Source organism: Periplaneta americana, chromosome 13, assembly GCF_040183065.1.
Source record: "Periplaneta americana isolate PAMFEO1 chromosome 13, P.americana_PAMFEO1_priV1, whole genome shotgun sequence".
NCBI lineage: Eukaryota > Metazoa > Arthropoda > Insecta > Blattodea > Blattidae > Periplaneta > Periplaneta americana.
Genome location: NC_091129.1, coordinates 125,622,436 through 125,636,739, shown reverse-complemented (window position 1 = coordinate 125,636,739; position 14,304 = coordinate 125,622,436). Strand labels below are relative to the sequence as shown.

The following is a 14,304-nucleotide window of genomic DNA, read 5'->3' as shown; positions in this document are numbered from 1 at the left end:
GCAACGTTGCCAACATGCAAGAAACGACTGCAGAAGCATGTGGTGTGGGATTGAGAACCGTGCAAAGAATATTGCTAGTGAAGGAAAGAGGGTTTGTTTGGTGTCATGCTTACAGTAATCAACGGCTAAGGTCATTATTGTCTTTTGATAATTTAAATTCTCTCCTGCACTATTTGTATTGCACGTGCTCATGAAGTACGATGTGACAATGTTGTACGCTGCCTTGCTGTCTCTGTCTGTCTCTCTCGACACAAACGCTAGCAGACAACCGCCTTCCGAATTGCCGTCGACTCTAGTATACTGATAATTTTTTCGATTTCTTGAATTTCATGACAAAAGTGTAAAGATATATAATTTTTGTATTGCAGTCTAGGGAGGGTGCAGTCTTCCAAGAAGGTCGTGACGTGGTAACAATTTCAGAGTGGACTGATCGTATCTATCAGAACACACCCCAGGAGCACATCATTACAAATGTTGTATCTGGGCGTAAAATGAGGATACAAAAATACAACTTTCCTGACACAGGTATGATGATCACTTCTATCAGGTTAAATTAAATCCTCGTGTATATCATATATGACACATGAAAAGATTTCAGTACGACTATTTATGAAATCTCACAATAAGAAAATAACTTTTTGTATTGCTCTGCACATAAGATAGCTCACCTCCTCCTCAACTGGGCTAACTTCTTGTCTGGTGTTGTGATGACAAAATCATTTTTATTTTCTTTGTATTTAAAATTATTGTAGATGATAATGGAATAATTGTTTTAGACACTGCATTATAAATTACAATATAGTTAACCACAGTTATAAATTTGTATAAATAAGGATTACATTATAATCAAGTGTCACTCTGCACTGTTTTACTGCAGTAAGTTTTCATGGTGCTATCAACCAATCATGAAACTTTATACCACATGCATTTGTTTGTATGCAATTGCATTTAGAGGTGGGGGTGTGATAGCATTTTGCCATCACAACTTCAAACTGTGACAGCTCCGGAAAAATCGCTGTGATAGATAATAGCGATTTAGTCACAGTGTGATTTTTGTGTTCGTTTGGGTTCTTGGAAATTACGAATGTTGTAATGCCCTGGCATTCACAGAGTCATTCATTAAAGACAATGGCAGGCAATACACGCCACTTTCCAACGGTAATATCAGCAGTTGTAATGTAAAACTTTCTGTTGCTGCAAGTTCCATCTTGTCTGAATTCTTCAAGTCTTCAATTCGTGATCATTTTACAAAATTAAGAAATATAACCAGCGCCTTTTTTCAGCCAGAACGGTCCGGAACGCATTCCGATAAACTTTTTGCCATTACAAATTCCAACGAGATATATTTTACAAGCGAAATTGAAAATTAAAATTGCCGCCACTGCCGAGTCCAAGAGTTTACATTTTCTCATTATTATCGTTGGTGCAAAAGTAACTCATGCAATCTAGTGCTGCCATCTTACGTTATTGATCCTGAAACTATAGCTCGAAATCGCAAAATTTCCGTTATGCTTAAAATCGATGAGCTCCGTTTGGAACTTATTGTAATGTAAGGTATGTAGGTCTAATATTTTTGTGCGAGATCGTGCGTATTTGCTTGGTTTCCGCACAAAACCAATCCGCAGAAAGTCTAAAATTCCACATTTAGTATTCCCAACCTAACACACACAACAATTTCCCTCTTCTTACCGCTTAAGTGACATATTGATTTTACTGCTTTAGGCTTTTAACATATTATTTTTAGAGACGTTCAATATAGTAATAATTATAAATTGGAAACTTACCACTGCAATTTCATCTAAATTGCACTGTTAATTATTGTTTTTAAATATTTGCAAAAATTAAGTAAACTCTACAACTCTACTAAAGTTACTGCATTCGTGATGCAAGTAACATTAAGGAAGCTGTGAAAAAATCAACAAGATTCCAGACTCATCATAGACTGGGGGGAAAAAAAGACAGATGTATATCACGGCCTGCTGGAGTATAGTAAACACAGAAAACATTTTAAAGCAACAATGTTGAAGATAGATATTTTTGTTTTGCAAATTTGCCGTCATTGAACAGAAACCAAGATGGAGATTTCATTGCAACTAATTAGAAATTCCTCTTTCAGGTATGTAATAAACGATCTTCGCACAAAATAATGTACAATACACGAGCGGTATGTTTTCTTTCATTTCTGGGAAATTAAAAAAAGCTCAACTACGTTTTGCTTTTTCAAACTTTTCCTCGAACATGAAAACTTCAACATACCGCTCTTGTAACGCATATTACTATTAAACCTATGTTTTTGTTGTATAATGTGATTGAGTGTTAGAGTTCCGGTAAATTTTTTTCCAGAAAAAAAGCACTGAATATAACTGTTCTTTGCAAGGAGAATGCATGTCAGAACAAAACCGGGATGAATCCAAACATTACAATCAAAAGGCATAGTATAGACCGTAATGTACCAAACACAAATCTTCGTTTTGAGACCCAAATCATTACTTCTAACTGGTGACCAGTGATGTGTTCAGTCTTTTCTTTCACATATTTCATAACATTAGATTACACAACGCAGAACTGCATACATTTTATTTTTCACCCGACATTAAATCCAGACGTTTGAGATGGGCAGGGCATGTAGCACATATGGGCGAATCCAAAAATGTGTATAGTGTGTTAATTGGGAGGCCAGAGGAAATAAGACCTTTGGAGAGGCCGAGACGTAGATGGGAGTATAATATTAAAATGGATTTGAGGGAGGTGAGATATGATGGTAGGGACCAATGATGGGCTTATGTGAGGGCGGCAATGAATCTCCGGGTTCCGTAAAAGCCAAAAGTAACTAATTATCCATCCCAACTGAGTAGGATACTCTTCTCACGCTTTTGTTATCTGAAGACAAAGGTAGATCCAACCTTCGAAAGATAGCGAGTTTCTATGTGCACATACAAAAAAAAGTCCAAACTATACGTCTTCTAATAAAAAGAAGCAAAGTTTATATTTATATCGTAACTGTTTGTAACTAATCCTTAAAACACAATAATATTGGTGTACTAAATAAAGAACATAAGCTGGCAAGAAAGCTGAGCTCACAATTATTATGTAACCAATGTCTGAAATAATGAAGTGCACCAATCGTGTTAAAGTATCATTAAAAAACAATTTGCTTTGAAACTATAGTCCCGACGCTGTTATTTCCAGTGTGACTCCACCTCTTTACTTACGTCTTAGAAAGTGAAGGCTCTATAAAGTCTAGGTAGGTAGTATCGTTCGCCATTTTTGTTCTTACGTTGCCGAGCTACCATACGAGGAATCTATTTGCCACTCCATTAAACATTATCATGTCGTAGCTCCTATGATAATAAATCAAACGCAATGTAATTCAGCAAATAATTGAGCTGCAAATAACGTCTTCGTGTGCTTTCTGTGAACGCCAACGAAAGAGCTAAAATGGCGGGCGATTATATTAAGTATTTATCGAGCCTTAAGAAATGAATCAGCGAATCACAAGACGCACACGTTTAAATGTAGCCGACCTGCAACGCAATTGGCTGCCGGAAATTAGAGCGACGGGACTATAGTAATGAATTTATGAATATTTATATTTATTTTTATTATTGGTAGCAGTTGATGAAATGGGACATAAAGCACTACTTTTGCTTTTAGTTTGACTGTTACATTTCAAAAATAAATAATATAAGTCCACGCTCACACTTTTCACTAACTATCATAAAATTCCATCCTTTTTCATAACTGAGCCCTTCCATGATTAAACTCCATGAGTTGCCACTCTTTATACCATATTGGATTTAGATTACATTTTTGAGAAGTAAATTTCGGCATATGTCAGCCTACTGACTTATAATAATAGTAATAATAATAATAATAATAATAATAATAATAATAATAATAATAATAATCTTGTTAATTCAGTTCTACTAAATGAGAAATATTCAGGACCTTTGCAACAGAGCTAAGTTCTAATTTCTGTTCCACTATGTTTAACACTGCAGTCTCATAGGTTGTGCAAACCAGGAAACTTGAATGCATTCTGAATGGTAAACTTTGCCTTGAACCTTCTCGTTCAGGAATAAGGTTCTTTTATGTCTCTCAAATCTACGTAACTGTCTTCTTGATCATTGTTATGCTGAAGGCTTTTATTGTTCTTAAAAAAAAATCCTGAGTGTCTTTGAGTTCGTGAATTTCAGAACTAATCAGACGAGTGTAGTAATCAGTAGACTAGTGAGGATGACTTTTAGAATGTGTTACTTGGATATGTATGTAAAAGCTTTATGTCTGGCACAGTTATGCTGTCCCTTTAATACATTACTATGATATTCCAGTGATTTGGAATCCTTGGGTGGAGAAGGCAAAGGAGATATCAGACTTTGGAGATGATGAGTTCCCTAATATGGTGTGTGTGGAGTCAGGGCATGTGTCCAGCCCTGTCATCTTGCTGCCGGGCACAGCGTTCGAAGCCAGCCAGATACTGCAGGTATGTTTTACATTTTATACAGAAAGCTTTATGAGACTGCCAAAAATGTACTTTCATATTTTGATGGAATTACAATTTTCTGTCCATCTCTCTGTCCATTCATCCACACCTACTCTATGTACAATTTTTTCCCCTAATCTATTAGATGAATTTTTAAGTGTGCACGTACTGGAACAAGAAAGATGCCACTGGCGTAATTAAGGTAACAGCGCATTTGCCTGCTGATCCAGGGTTGCACTGAGGCATGGGTTCGATTCCCACTTGGGCCAGTTACCTGTTTGGGTTTTTTCCGACGTTTTCCCCAACAGTATGTCGAATGTCTGGTAATCTATAGCAAATCCTCGGTCTCATCTTGCCAAATACGTGCCATTTCGCTTTCACCAATTCCATCGATGCTAAATAACCCAGCAATTGATACAGCATCGTTATATAACCAAATAAAAAAAAATAAAGATACTTGATTTGAAGACTCTTAATCAGTATCAATGCTAATGTTATGTTTTATTTAACGACGCTCGCAACTGCAGAGGTTATATCAGTGTCGCCGGATGTGCCGAAATTTTGTCCCGCAGGAGTTCTTTTACATGCCAGTAAATCTACTGACATTAGCCTGTCGCATTTAAGCACACTTAAATGCCATCGACCTGGCCCGGGATCGAACCCGCAACCTTGGGCATAGAATGCCAGTGCTATATCAACTCGCCAACCAGGTCGACATCAGTATCAATGATTCAACCTAAGTAATAATCAATTATGGCAAAAATCAAACAGAATCCCAGAGACATTGAAATGGAATAATGAAAATATTCGTTAGTAAATTTGCAGTAGGCTGGAAGTTGCAATGAAACACATTGCGAGAAGGACCAAGTGCAGTTTGGATAGGAAAGTTGATGAAACACATGAAATGAGAAGCAAAAGAGTGAAGAGAAATTGAAGCATCGTACTGAACCAGACAGCATGTCTTTTCTGAAAATGTATGCTTCATGTCAGGCCTAGTTACTTAAAACTCCGTGAAAGGTGAATGAGGTAGTAATTTTCCTTTCCTGAAAAATGTTCGGAAGTACTACAGTTAAGTCTACTGCTGTGGAATAATGGTTAGCACGTCTGCCTGTGAAACAAGCAGACCTGGGTTCAAATCCTGGTTGGGGTTTTTTCCAGGATTTTCTCTCAACTAATTGAAGCAGAATTGCTAGGTACTTTTTGGTGTTGGATCTCGGACTCATTTTGTCATCATTAATTCACATATCATCCATCCATAGCCCGGGTGAAGTTCATGGTGCGGCATGCTGTACTTGTACAAGAGTGCGGCCATTCAGCTACAAGTATTATTCACAGAACAGCAGTGGTAAGCACAATAAACCTTAGACTGCAGCGTAAGCCTTCAGATCCCTCCTCTGTAAAAGAGAAAAAAAAAAATACTACAGTGAAGTCATGTTTCCAGAAATTAGGAACTTTTGTTGAATGTTTCTCACTCTTCCTCCCAATGCAGGGCCTTAGCTTGTCATTATTCACCCTGACTCTGCAAGCGAGCTCATAGATATCGCTAATGCCAATAAGTGTAGACTACTTAATTCATTAGAGACTATCCAGAGAGCACCACAGACAGTGGATTTACATTACATTCGTAATGAATGATTATGATGATGAAGAAGAAGATTGAGAATTGTTGAGATGTCACAGGGGAACCAGAGTACCCAGAAAAATTCTGGACCATGGGCTTGCCCAGCACAAATTATAATTCAGGGCAGAGCGGTATTTGAACTCTGGCTCACTGACTTATAAGCACAACACTCTAATGCTAAGCCACCAAGGCAGTTATTAAATTCTAAAATATGTCAATAAAAAATTCCAACATTTAAGAAAATGCACATAAATCACAGGACATAGATTCATTTGAAGTTCATCATGCAGGAGACAAATCAAGAATGGCACAGGTACTACCTCAAATAAGTACAGTAGAACTTCGTTTTAACGAATTTCTGAGGAATTGCTTTTTTTTCCTTAAATATGTACCAAACCTATATGCACATAGAATTATTCCAATTCAGAAACAACTAAGTAAACTAAAATAACTCCAAAAGGAAATAACATTTCAATAGATACCTAGTCATTGTGGTATACCTGGAAACAAGAAAGTCGATAATATTGCAAAACAGTCAACATATTTGCAACCAAGACCTCTTCAAGTGATATCTCTATCCACTGTTTTTGCTTCAGTAAAGTCTCATTTTACAAACCTATGGATCAACAATTGGCTCTCTTCTGACAAAGGAAAAATTTTACAGTCTGTACAAAAGAAACCAAATGACCTGGAAATATACAAAAACTTGCCCAGACATGTTCAAACATTTTTAACAAGAGCCAGAACAGGTCACATTGTCACTCAATTGTACCTACACCGATTTCAGATTTCTGATAATCCTACTTGTTTGTGGTGTAATAATCATGATGAAGATCTGGAACACATTCTTCTATACTGTCCATCCATAAACCACAAAAGAAGTAAATTAAAATCATCAGTACCAGTTGCAGAAGACACAGCCCTTCAGTATATATTGACTACACCCCAACTCTGGCTACTAGCAATAGGCATCTATAATGAACACCAATCAAAATATCCCTCATTTCTCGTGAAAAACAACAACTGAATAGACTACAGTGAACTATAGTGGACTTTATGTTGTCAGGATACATTAAGAAGATTGATTGATTGCTTAAAAGGGGGTTTAAATAAAATAAGAAGGAAAGGCTAAAATAACTAGTACTAACATGTGTGTTATATATCAAACATTAGATTTATTTAATTAGCCTACAATTATTACAATACATTTCATTATAATATTTTTCTAATTCTTCAAGTGGTGAGTTTTTCCACTTGGTTGAACCTGAACCACACTGAAAATTTAAAATTTCTTCTTTCTTCTTCATTATTCCCTGCAATGAAGTAGGTGGCAAACCATGCCTTTTTGCTGTCTGTGATAGTGTTATTTGAGGATTAGCCTCGACATCCCTTATTATTTTCTCTTTCTGTCTGATAGTTAATTTCTTCTTAATATCGAGTATATCGCCATTTTGTTTTATTTTTCAAATAGTGATATTTTCAGTAAAAATTGATGTATTCCATGGGCATAGTTTGTAAATGAATGTACTGAATATGAATTAAATTCGTTGAGTGGTTTAGGAGATACAGTTTCATAGCGACATCCAGCAAAAAACCACCTTTTCAGCGTGATGGGTGTATTTTCTTTAAAATATTGATTCTTTGCTTGCAGTGTCACAATACTTTCTGTTATAAATACTGAATAGCCCATAGACAACAGATGTTTAATTGTAAAATTTGTGTGATTTGAAACATTTTATTCTTTTAAAGGAAAATGAGCTCTGTGTTTCATATACAGTGAAACCTCTCGTTTACGGACATTGAAGGGACGTAACAATCTGTCCGCATCTGGGAGGTGTCCTTTATTGGGAGGGAGGCTCCCCAATCTAACAGTAAATTTATAATATGCCTAATGTATCCTTTCATGCTTTAAATGAAATGTATTACAGTACTGTGCCATGCAATTTCGTTCTAGGTCTACAGTTATGCAGTTCTGTAATTTACAGTTTTCAACTAACCTTTACGTTCAGGTGCCATGTCTCTCGAAACAGAACAACTGATTGAAGTGAAGAGAATAATCCTATTAACCCTATCGTGTGTCTAATACAATTTCACGATCGCGGAAACCTTGGACTCATCAGACAGGTTAAATTTTATGACTCCACCAGCTTCCAGCTAACAAGGAATAGCCGGTTGGGCTAGTGGTAGCTTATGAGAAACATATTGTTTTCGTTCACGTTAAGGAATTTCTGTACAGTTCTCAATACTAAATTTTCCATTTCTTTTAACACATTAGGTCTTGAAAACCAAGTTCTGTCCGTAGTCAGGAGGTAAAGCAACCTTTAGGCCTGTGAAACAGTTGTCCGTGTCCGTGTCTGAGAGTGTCCGTAAACGAGAGTTACATTTATCATTATTTCTATATTATTTCAGTTGGGACATAAAAATCTGTCTGTATCTTGGGGGTGTCCGTAAGGAGAGGTTTCACTGTAGTATGTAAACATTTGCATTGTTCGATTCCAAATAGACATATGGTGGAGTTAATAACACCTTTGACTTGATTTTTTTTTTGAAAGGCATGTTGGTCTGACAAGTTAACAAGTAGACGAGAAATAAATATCAAATGATCCTTCAATAACTGTCTATTCTTTAAATCTAATGCATGATACAAAAGTTTACATTAGATTACATAACATTTGCGACTAGTGCTTTCGCTACTAAAATAGCATCTTCAGGTCTGACTTGCATGTTGTTAAGCTTTACACATAAAGACATAGATGGAAATGTAACAGCGAAATATAAAGTTACATGACGTGAGAGTATTAAAATAACAATGCTAAGAAGGTAGGTAAAAGTTGACTTGAGAACAATAAAATATTTGTAACAATTGAACCTCTAAAAGGTCCAGAAAATTAAATCATAAAAAGTATGTCAAGAATTAAAAACTGCAAAACATATGTGCAGCTTGTAAACAGAGAAAATGACAGTTAAAAAAGTAACAAGTTAAAAATATTATTTGCATCAGTCATCACAACGTACGATATGGCAGCACTTAGTAAAATGAGATGTTTGAAGTAGTGGTGACCACTACGTAACTGGCCAGACAACATCACCTCTCTCCACTACTTCAAACATCTCATTTCACTAAGTGCTGCCATATTGTACGTCGTGATGACTGATGTAAATAATATTTTTAACTTGTTACTCTTTTAACTGTCATTTTCTCTGTTTACAAGCTGCACATATGTTTTGCAGTTTTTAATTCTTGACATACTTTTTATGATTTAATTTTCTGGACCTTTTAGAGGCTCAATTGTTACAAATATTTGATTGTTCTCAAGTCAACTTTTACCTACCTTCTTAGCATTGTTATTTTAATACTCTCACGTCATGTAACTTTATATTTCGCTGTTACTTTTCCATCTATGTCTTTATGTGTAAAGCTTAACAACACGCAAGTCAGACCTGAAGACGCTATTTTAGTAGCGAAAGCACTAGTCGCAAATGTTATGTAATCTAATGTAAACTTTTGTATCATGCATTAGATTTAAAGAATAGACAGTTATTGAAGAACCATTTGATATTTATTTCTCATCTACCTTTGACTTGATCAAAATCTTACAGCTATCTTTCATTTATAAATGGGGAGTTTGTATGGTTACTGTGTGACGTGTTGCAGGTGATGTGAGTGGAGGGAGGGGCTGCAGGGGGTCCAGGGGGGCGGAGAGGTGCTGCCGGCCGCTTGCCACAGCAGCAACCACAACAAGCAGCACAGCCGCAGCCACAGCCCTCTCCCTCCACGTCGTCTGCCGGAGGGGACAACCTATTGGCATCCCCGTCCCCTGTGTGGCCCCCCGCCCCATGGCTTGCGCTCAACAATGTTTATGTGGGCGAAATGTTGCACCATCGCCTCCTGCTGGAGCAGCGAAGCAAGGGCACGGGGCAGCAGCCGGCAGCCGAGCAGCACCCCCATCCCCATCCCCACCCTCATCAGTGCGCCCCCCAGACGTCCTGCAGCATCTGCTCCCTCAACCTGTAGCGCGGTGCCAAGTTAGACGGTGACACAGCCTCCAGACTCATTCAACCCCATTGAAGACTTATGGAAAAGGCTTATCATTTGAATACTTTTATTTTATATAGAGTGAAGTGGGGTTAGTGTCATTTTCTCGATACCACAAAGTCTTGTTATTGTAACACTTAATCCAAATTTGATATTTATTTTATACTGTTAAATCTTTATAAGAACATACATTTTTTTTAAGAAAACCCTTTCATGTGTGTTTTACTCCGAATATTTTGATGTTTGGTGCAAGTATATGATCACACATTGAATTTTATTATATTTTTCATTGTCTTTTTTTTTTCTAGACCCACATTAAAATTTATGCATTATTATTGTACATGTTTTATAGTAATTATTGTAACTAATTTACCATACAATTAAAAATTATTCATTTGCAAACAAATTAAATGCTTCACCAGCCTGGCATAGCTGGGTTGTATGCTGACTATAGGCACTTGGATTCATATGAAGTACAGTCCAGCATCTTTTATTGTTACATTATTGCTTTCACAGAACATAGAAGATATATTTGGTCATGGTCTCAAAATTTTTCTTTTCATATGTTTCTTTTGAAAGTTGAACTGATCACATTTTAAGTCGCACTTGCCCCACTTTACCCGATACATAGCGATCATTGTAGTCTATCTGGGTGTATGTGCAATAGATATTAAGAATGTATAGCTCTTGTTATTTGTACGGTTATTAAAGGACACCACTTAGGGTCACTTGGAAATTGCGGAGAAATAATTTTAAATGCATGCAGCTGAGATCCCAGACCACTTAGAATAATGATAATCACAGAATTTGTATTATGTTATTTTTATTTCTTGCCTGAAAATCAGTTAGCACCTAAAAAGTTTCGTAACAATAACTCTTAATTCTTAAGTACTAATCGAGAAAGACAGATACTGGTACTGTGAATAAATACCATACAAAAATGCTTAGTTGCATGGTACATGTTTCGAAAGATCTGGTTTTTATTTAAATGTAAAATATCAATACAGGGAATAATGAAAAATAATCATTATTGACTATTCGAAAGAAATAGTGTGAACAATCTGAAAGTTCAGATGAACACAATACATTTGCATTATTTTATAGTAAGGTTATTACCTATTTATTCACCAGTATTTTGAATCTTTATAAAATACTTTTATCCTTAAAGTGAATTTATCTTTTACACAGACCTCCCTTACCAGTTTCATTCAGTTGAGATTTGTGTGCATTATCACAATATTTCTACGGTATAGTTCTATAATCTTACAGAAGCAAAACTCTGCAGTATCAGAGCATTTAGTATAATGCGCTCCCAAAGTGCAGTATAAAGTTCTCAAAAGCTGGATGTATAATATACACTCAGCATTATCTATAATAATTTAGTTTGCAAGTCGTTCACAGAGAGTAGAATCGATATTTGTAACAAAAACAGTGAGGGCAAAGTTGGGTAAATGCTTGTTATTGTACACACATGTTGAAACTTTACTCAAGAGCCAGTATTTGCAAGAAAAGAGAGTATCATTAAAATACTAGGTTTTGAAGCATGTGCACTGTTTCTGTAACATCGAAGTAATGAATTTAAATGTGGAATTTAGTATCTACTTTTACATGTTTATTAGAGCTTGTACTTGTCTTTGAACTTCTGTAAATTATTATTATTTTTTTTTTTTTAGTTGTCAGTGTTTGAATTTTACCAAAACAAACCAGAATAGCATTCCAGACGTTTTTTATTATTATTTAATATTTACATTCCGATACTGTTTCTTCGTAAATGCATACCACAAATGAAATCGAAATTGAAATAGATTATTTATAGTGTAACTAGTGCGTTATTCTTGCTTCTCTGTATGCACAGTAGGAATATTTAAACCTTTAATGTTTCCCTTTTCTTTAAACTTCGATTGAAAATTATGCATGGTTCTTGTATATTTCTCTAGTTCTTGCTGTAAGTAACTTAGCGTGAGGAAAAATTACTACTTTAGTGCTGATTTTAACTAAAAAAAAAAAAATTCTGAATACAATACAGCCATCTCAGTCATGTTCCGCACATTTATTTTGGGGTAAGAATATACTGTAGCAGTATATACTTGTATCTTACTACATTACAATAATTCTAATAATAACTAATACAGAACTTCGTGTCAGAGAAAGAATCCTTAGCTGTGTAGCATGAAGCTGAATATAGCACTTCCAAAAAAAATTCACCCTGTGTATTTCAAACTGAGCTGCACATTTTTTAGTTTTCCATATATTATTTTCAGCAGCTTCTATCCACTTAAGAAAATGGGAATAGAAATCCTGAATTGTTTGAGTTAATGCACGTTTTTCTTTGGAAATTTTGGATAAAAAAATTGCATGTTCATTGTTCTGTTGTAAGATGAAAGAATTGTAGGCCTATTACTTCATTTAGTGAGATTGCCAACATGTGATGCAGTTTCTGCATCAACTAAAGAAAGAATGGCCGTTTTTGGCCAATAGAGTATGTTACACAGTTGTTTAAAGAGAAGATGGTAAGCCTGAGCTAGGTGTGCTAGCTCGAAACAACTAACCATCCAGTCTTATAACACAAATTGGCTCACTGCTTGTCTGCTGGTCACTTGTTTGATATAGATTCTCCTTCATGCGTGAAACGTTTGTCACCAACCAAAGGCCCAGCAAAATCTCGCTTCTGTCTGGATTTATCACATGAATACATTTTATAGGAATGAATCATTCCACACAGTACTGAAAATAAGAAAAAAAGAACAGTTTAATTTCTGTAAAAAGTAATAAATAATTGTTCATAACCTTACTATCAGTCCTATTTTGTAGAGATAATTGAGTTTAATTTATATACTAATAAAAACTATATACAGACGTTTAACTCTCTTATACTTATACAATGAGTAGCTCGTTTATAAGTCGTGTGTAAATTCCTTACTAATAATCACTACATACGTCGTGTATAACAGTATAACTGTTACACAGCTACGTCATAGTTTCGTCATTACTTCATTACGAAAGGTAATAGAATATCTGAGATTATCTGTTGCATCTGGTAGAGCACTCTAGTGTGCCGTGTTAAGTATCGATAGTAAGCTACAACTGGCTCTGATCGATTACCACACTACATTTTGGTCAAAGAATACAAGCTACAGCAATAATATTCTACTTATTCTGTGCTCTTTGGTGTGTTCTTCTGTGGTTACAAGTCATCCATCATCATAAAATGACAGTCAGCTGTTAGAGAGGCGGCCATTTTTTCTCTATATACAACGCCTAAACAAGGGGTTTCATATATATAACTACTACAAAGGAATTCCCATTGTATAGTTACAGATTGTTTATACATCCATCGCTTATGCATGGTTTATTAGTAATGTGTTCTATCTCAACGCTGCATAAGTCTCATATAAAACCTGTACATGGTTTATTAGTAAGACCGTTGAATGTAGAAAAACGAAGTTACATGATTGACTCAGTTTTTCTTGTTTTGTGGGTTGGCTTTCCCCTCCTCCCCCTCCTACAAAATGTCCATGCAAATACTCGTCAATGAATCGACAGCTTCAAAATTTCAACATGCAAGAGATGGCTTCTGTTGCACATTACCAAACCCAACAGACTCTTTGATTCTGTAATTTAGATGTACTTGTTGAATACTCTGTTCTTCATAATTGTTTCACAATGGTGTCTGTCAGTCGTTTTCAAAATCTCAACAAGATATCACCAGTCAGTTGAATTGTTGAATTTTTGAAAATGCTGACAATTACAGTGAACAAAGCATTGTAATGGCAGGCGTGTTTAAACAATCTAATCCAGGGGTCTGTGTCACCGTCCATCAGATTGCACGCCTGCCTGTCTTATTCTTAATTTTATGATAGAAATAGATAGTTAATAATTATAATATGAACATTAATGATTGATGATATAGGATTTTCTATTAAAGTACAGATTAGTTAGGAGTTGATGTGTGCGCCTGCAGAACATGTAGTAATATAATCAACGCAAGTTGGTACCCACATTCCTGATTGTGTTACAGCATAGAAATGCTTCAACTACTGCAGTTTTTAATTCTTATTTTGCCGGTATATATTACTGCAGATTTATTGTTATATTCTTATCAGTAGAAGTCATGCTTTAAATGACAGGTTTGATAGTTCACTGTTGGGTATAATAATAATAATA

The 14,304-nt window shown here is 35.6% G+C and overlaps 1 protein-coding gene across 2 annotated transcripts in view; it reads left to right on the top strand.

Annotated features, from left to right (window-relative positions):
• LOC138712400 (uncharacterized) overlaps positions 1-14,103 on the top strand; it is a 59,118-nt gene extending 45,015 nt beyond the window's left edge. For both annotated transcript variants that reach the window (XM_069844166.1, XM_069844167.1), the window contains 3 exons: positions 369-525; positions 4,332-4,483; positions 9,760-14,103. In XM_069844166.1, coding sequence (XP_069700267.1) covers positions 369-525; positions 4,332-4,483; positions 9,760-9,768 — 318 coding nt within the window. In that variant the 3' untranslated portion in view covers positions 9,769-14,103. The remainder of the gene's footprint in view (positions 1-368; positions 526-4,331; positions 4,484-9,759) is intronic.
• The last annotated feature ends 201 nt before the right edge of the window (positions 14,104-14,304 follow it).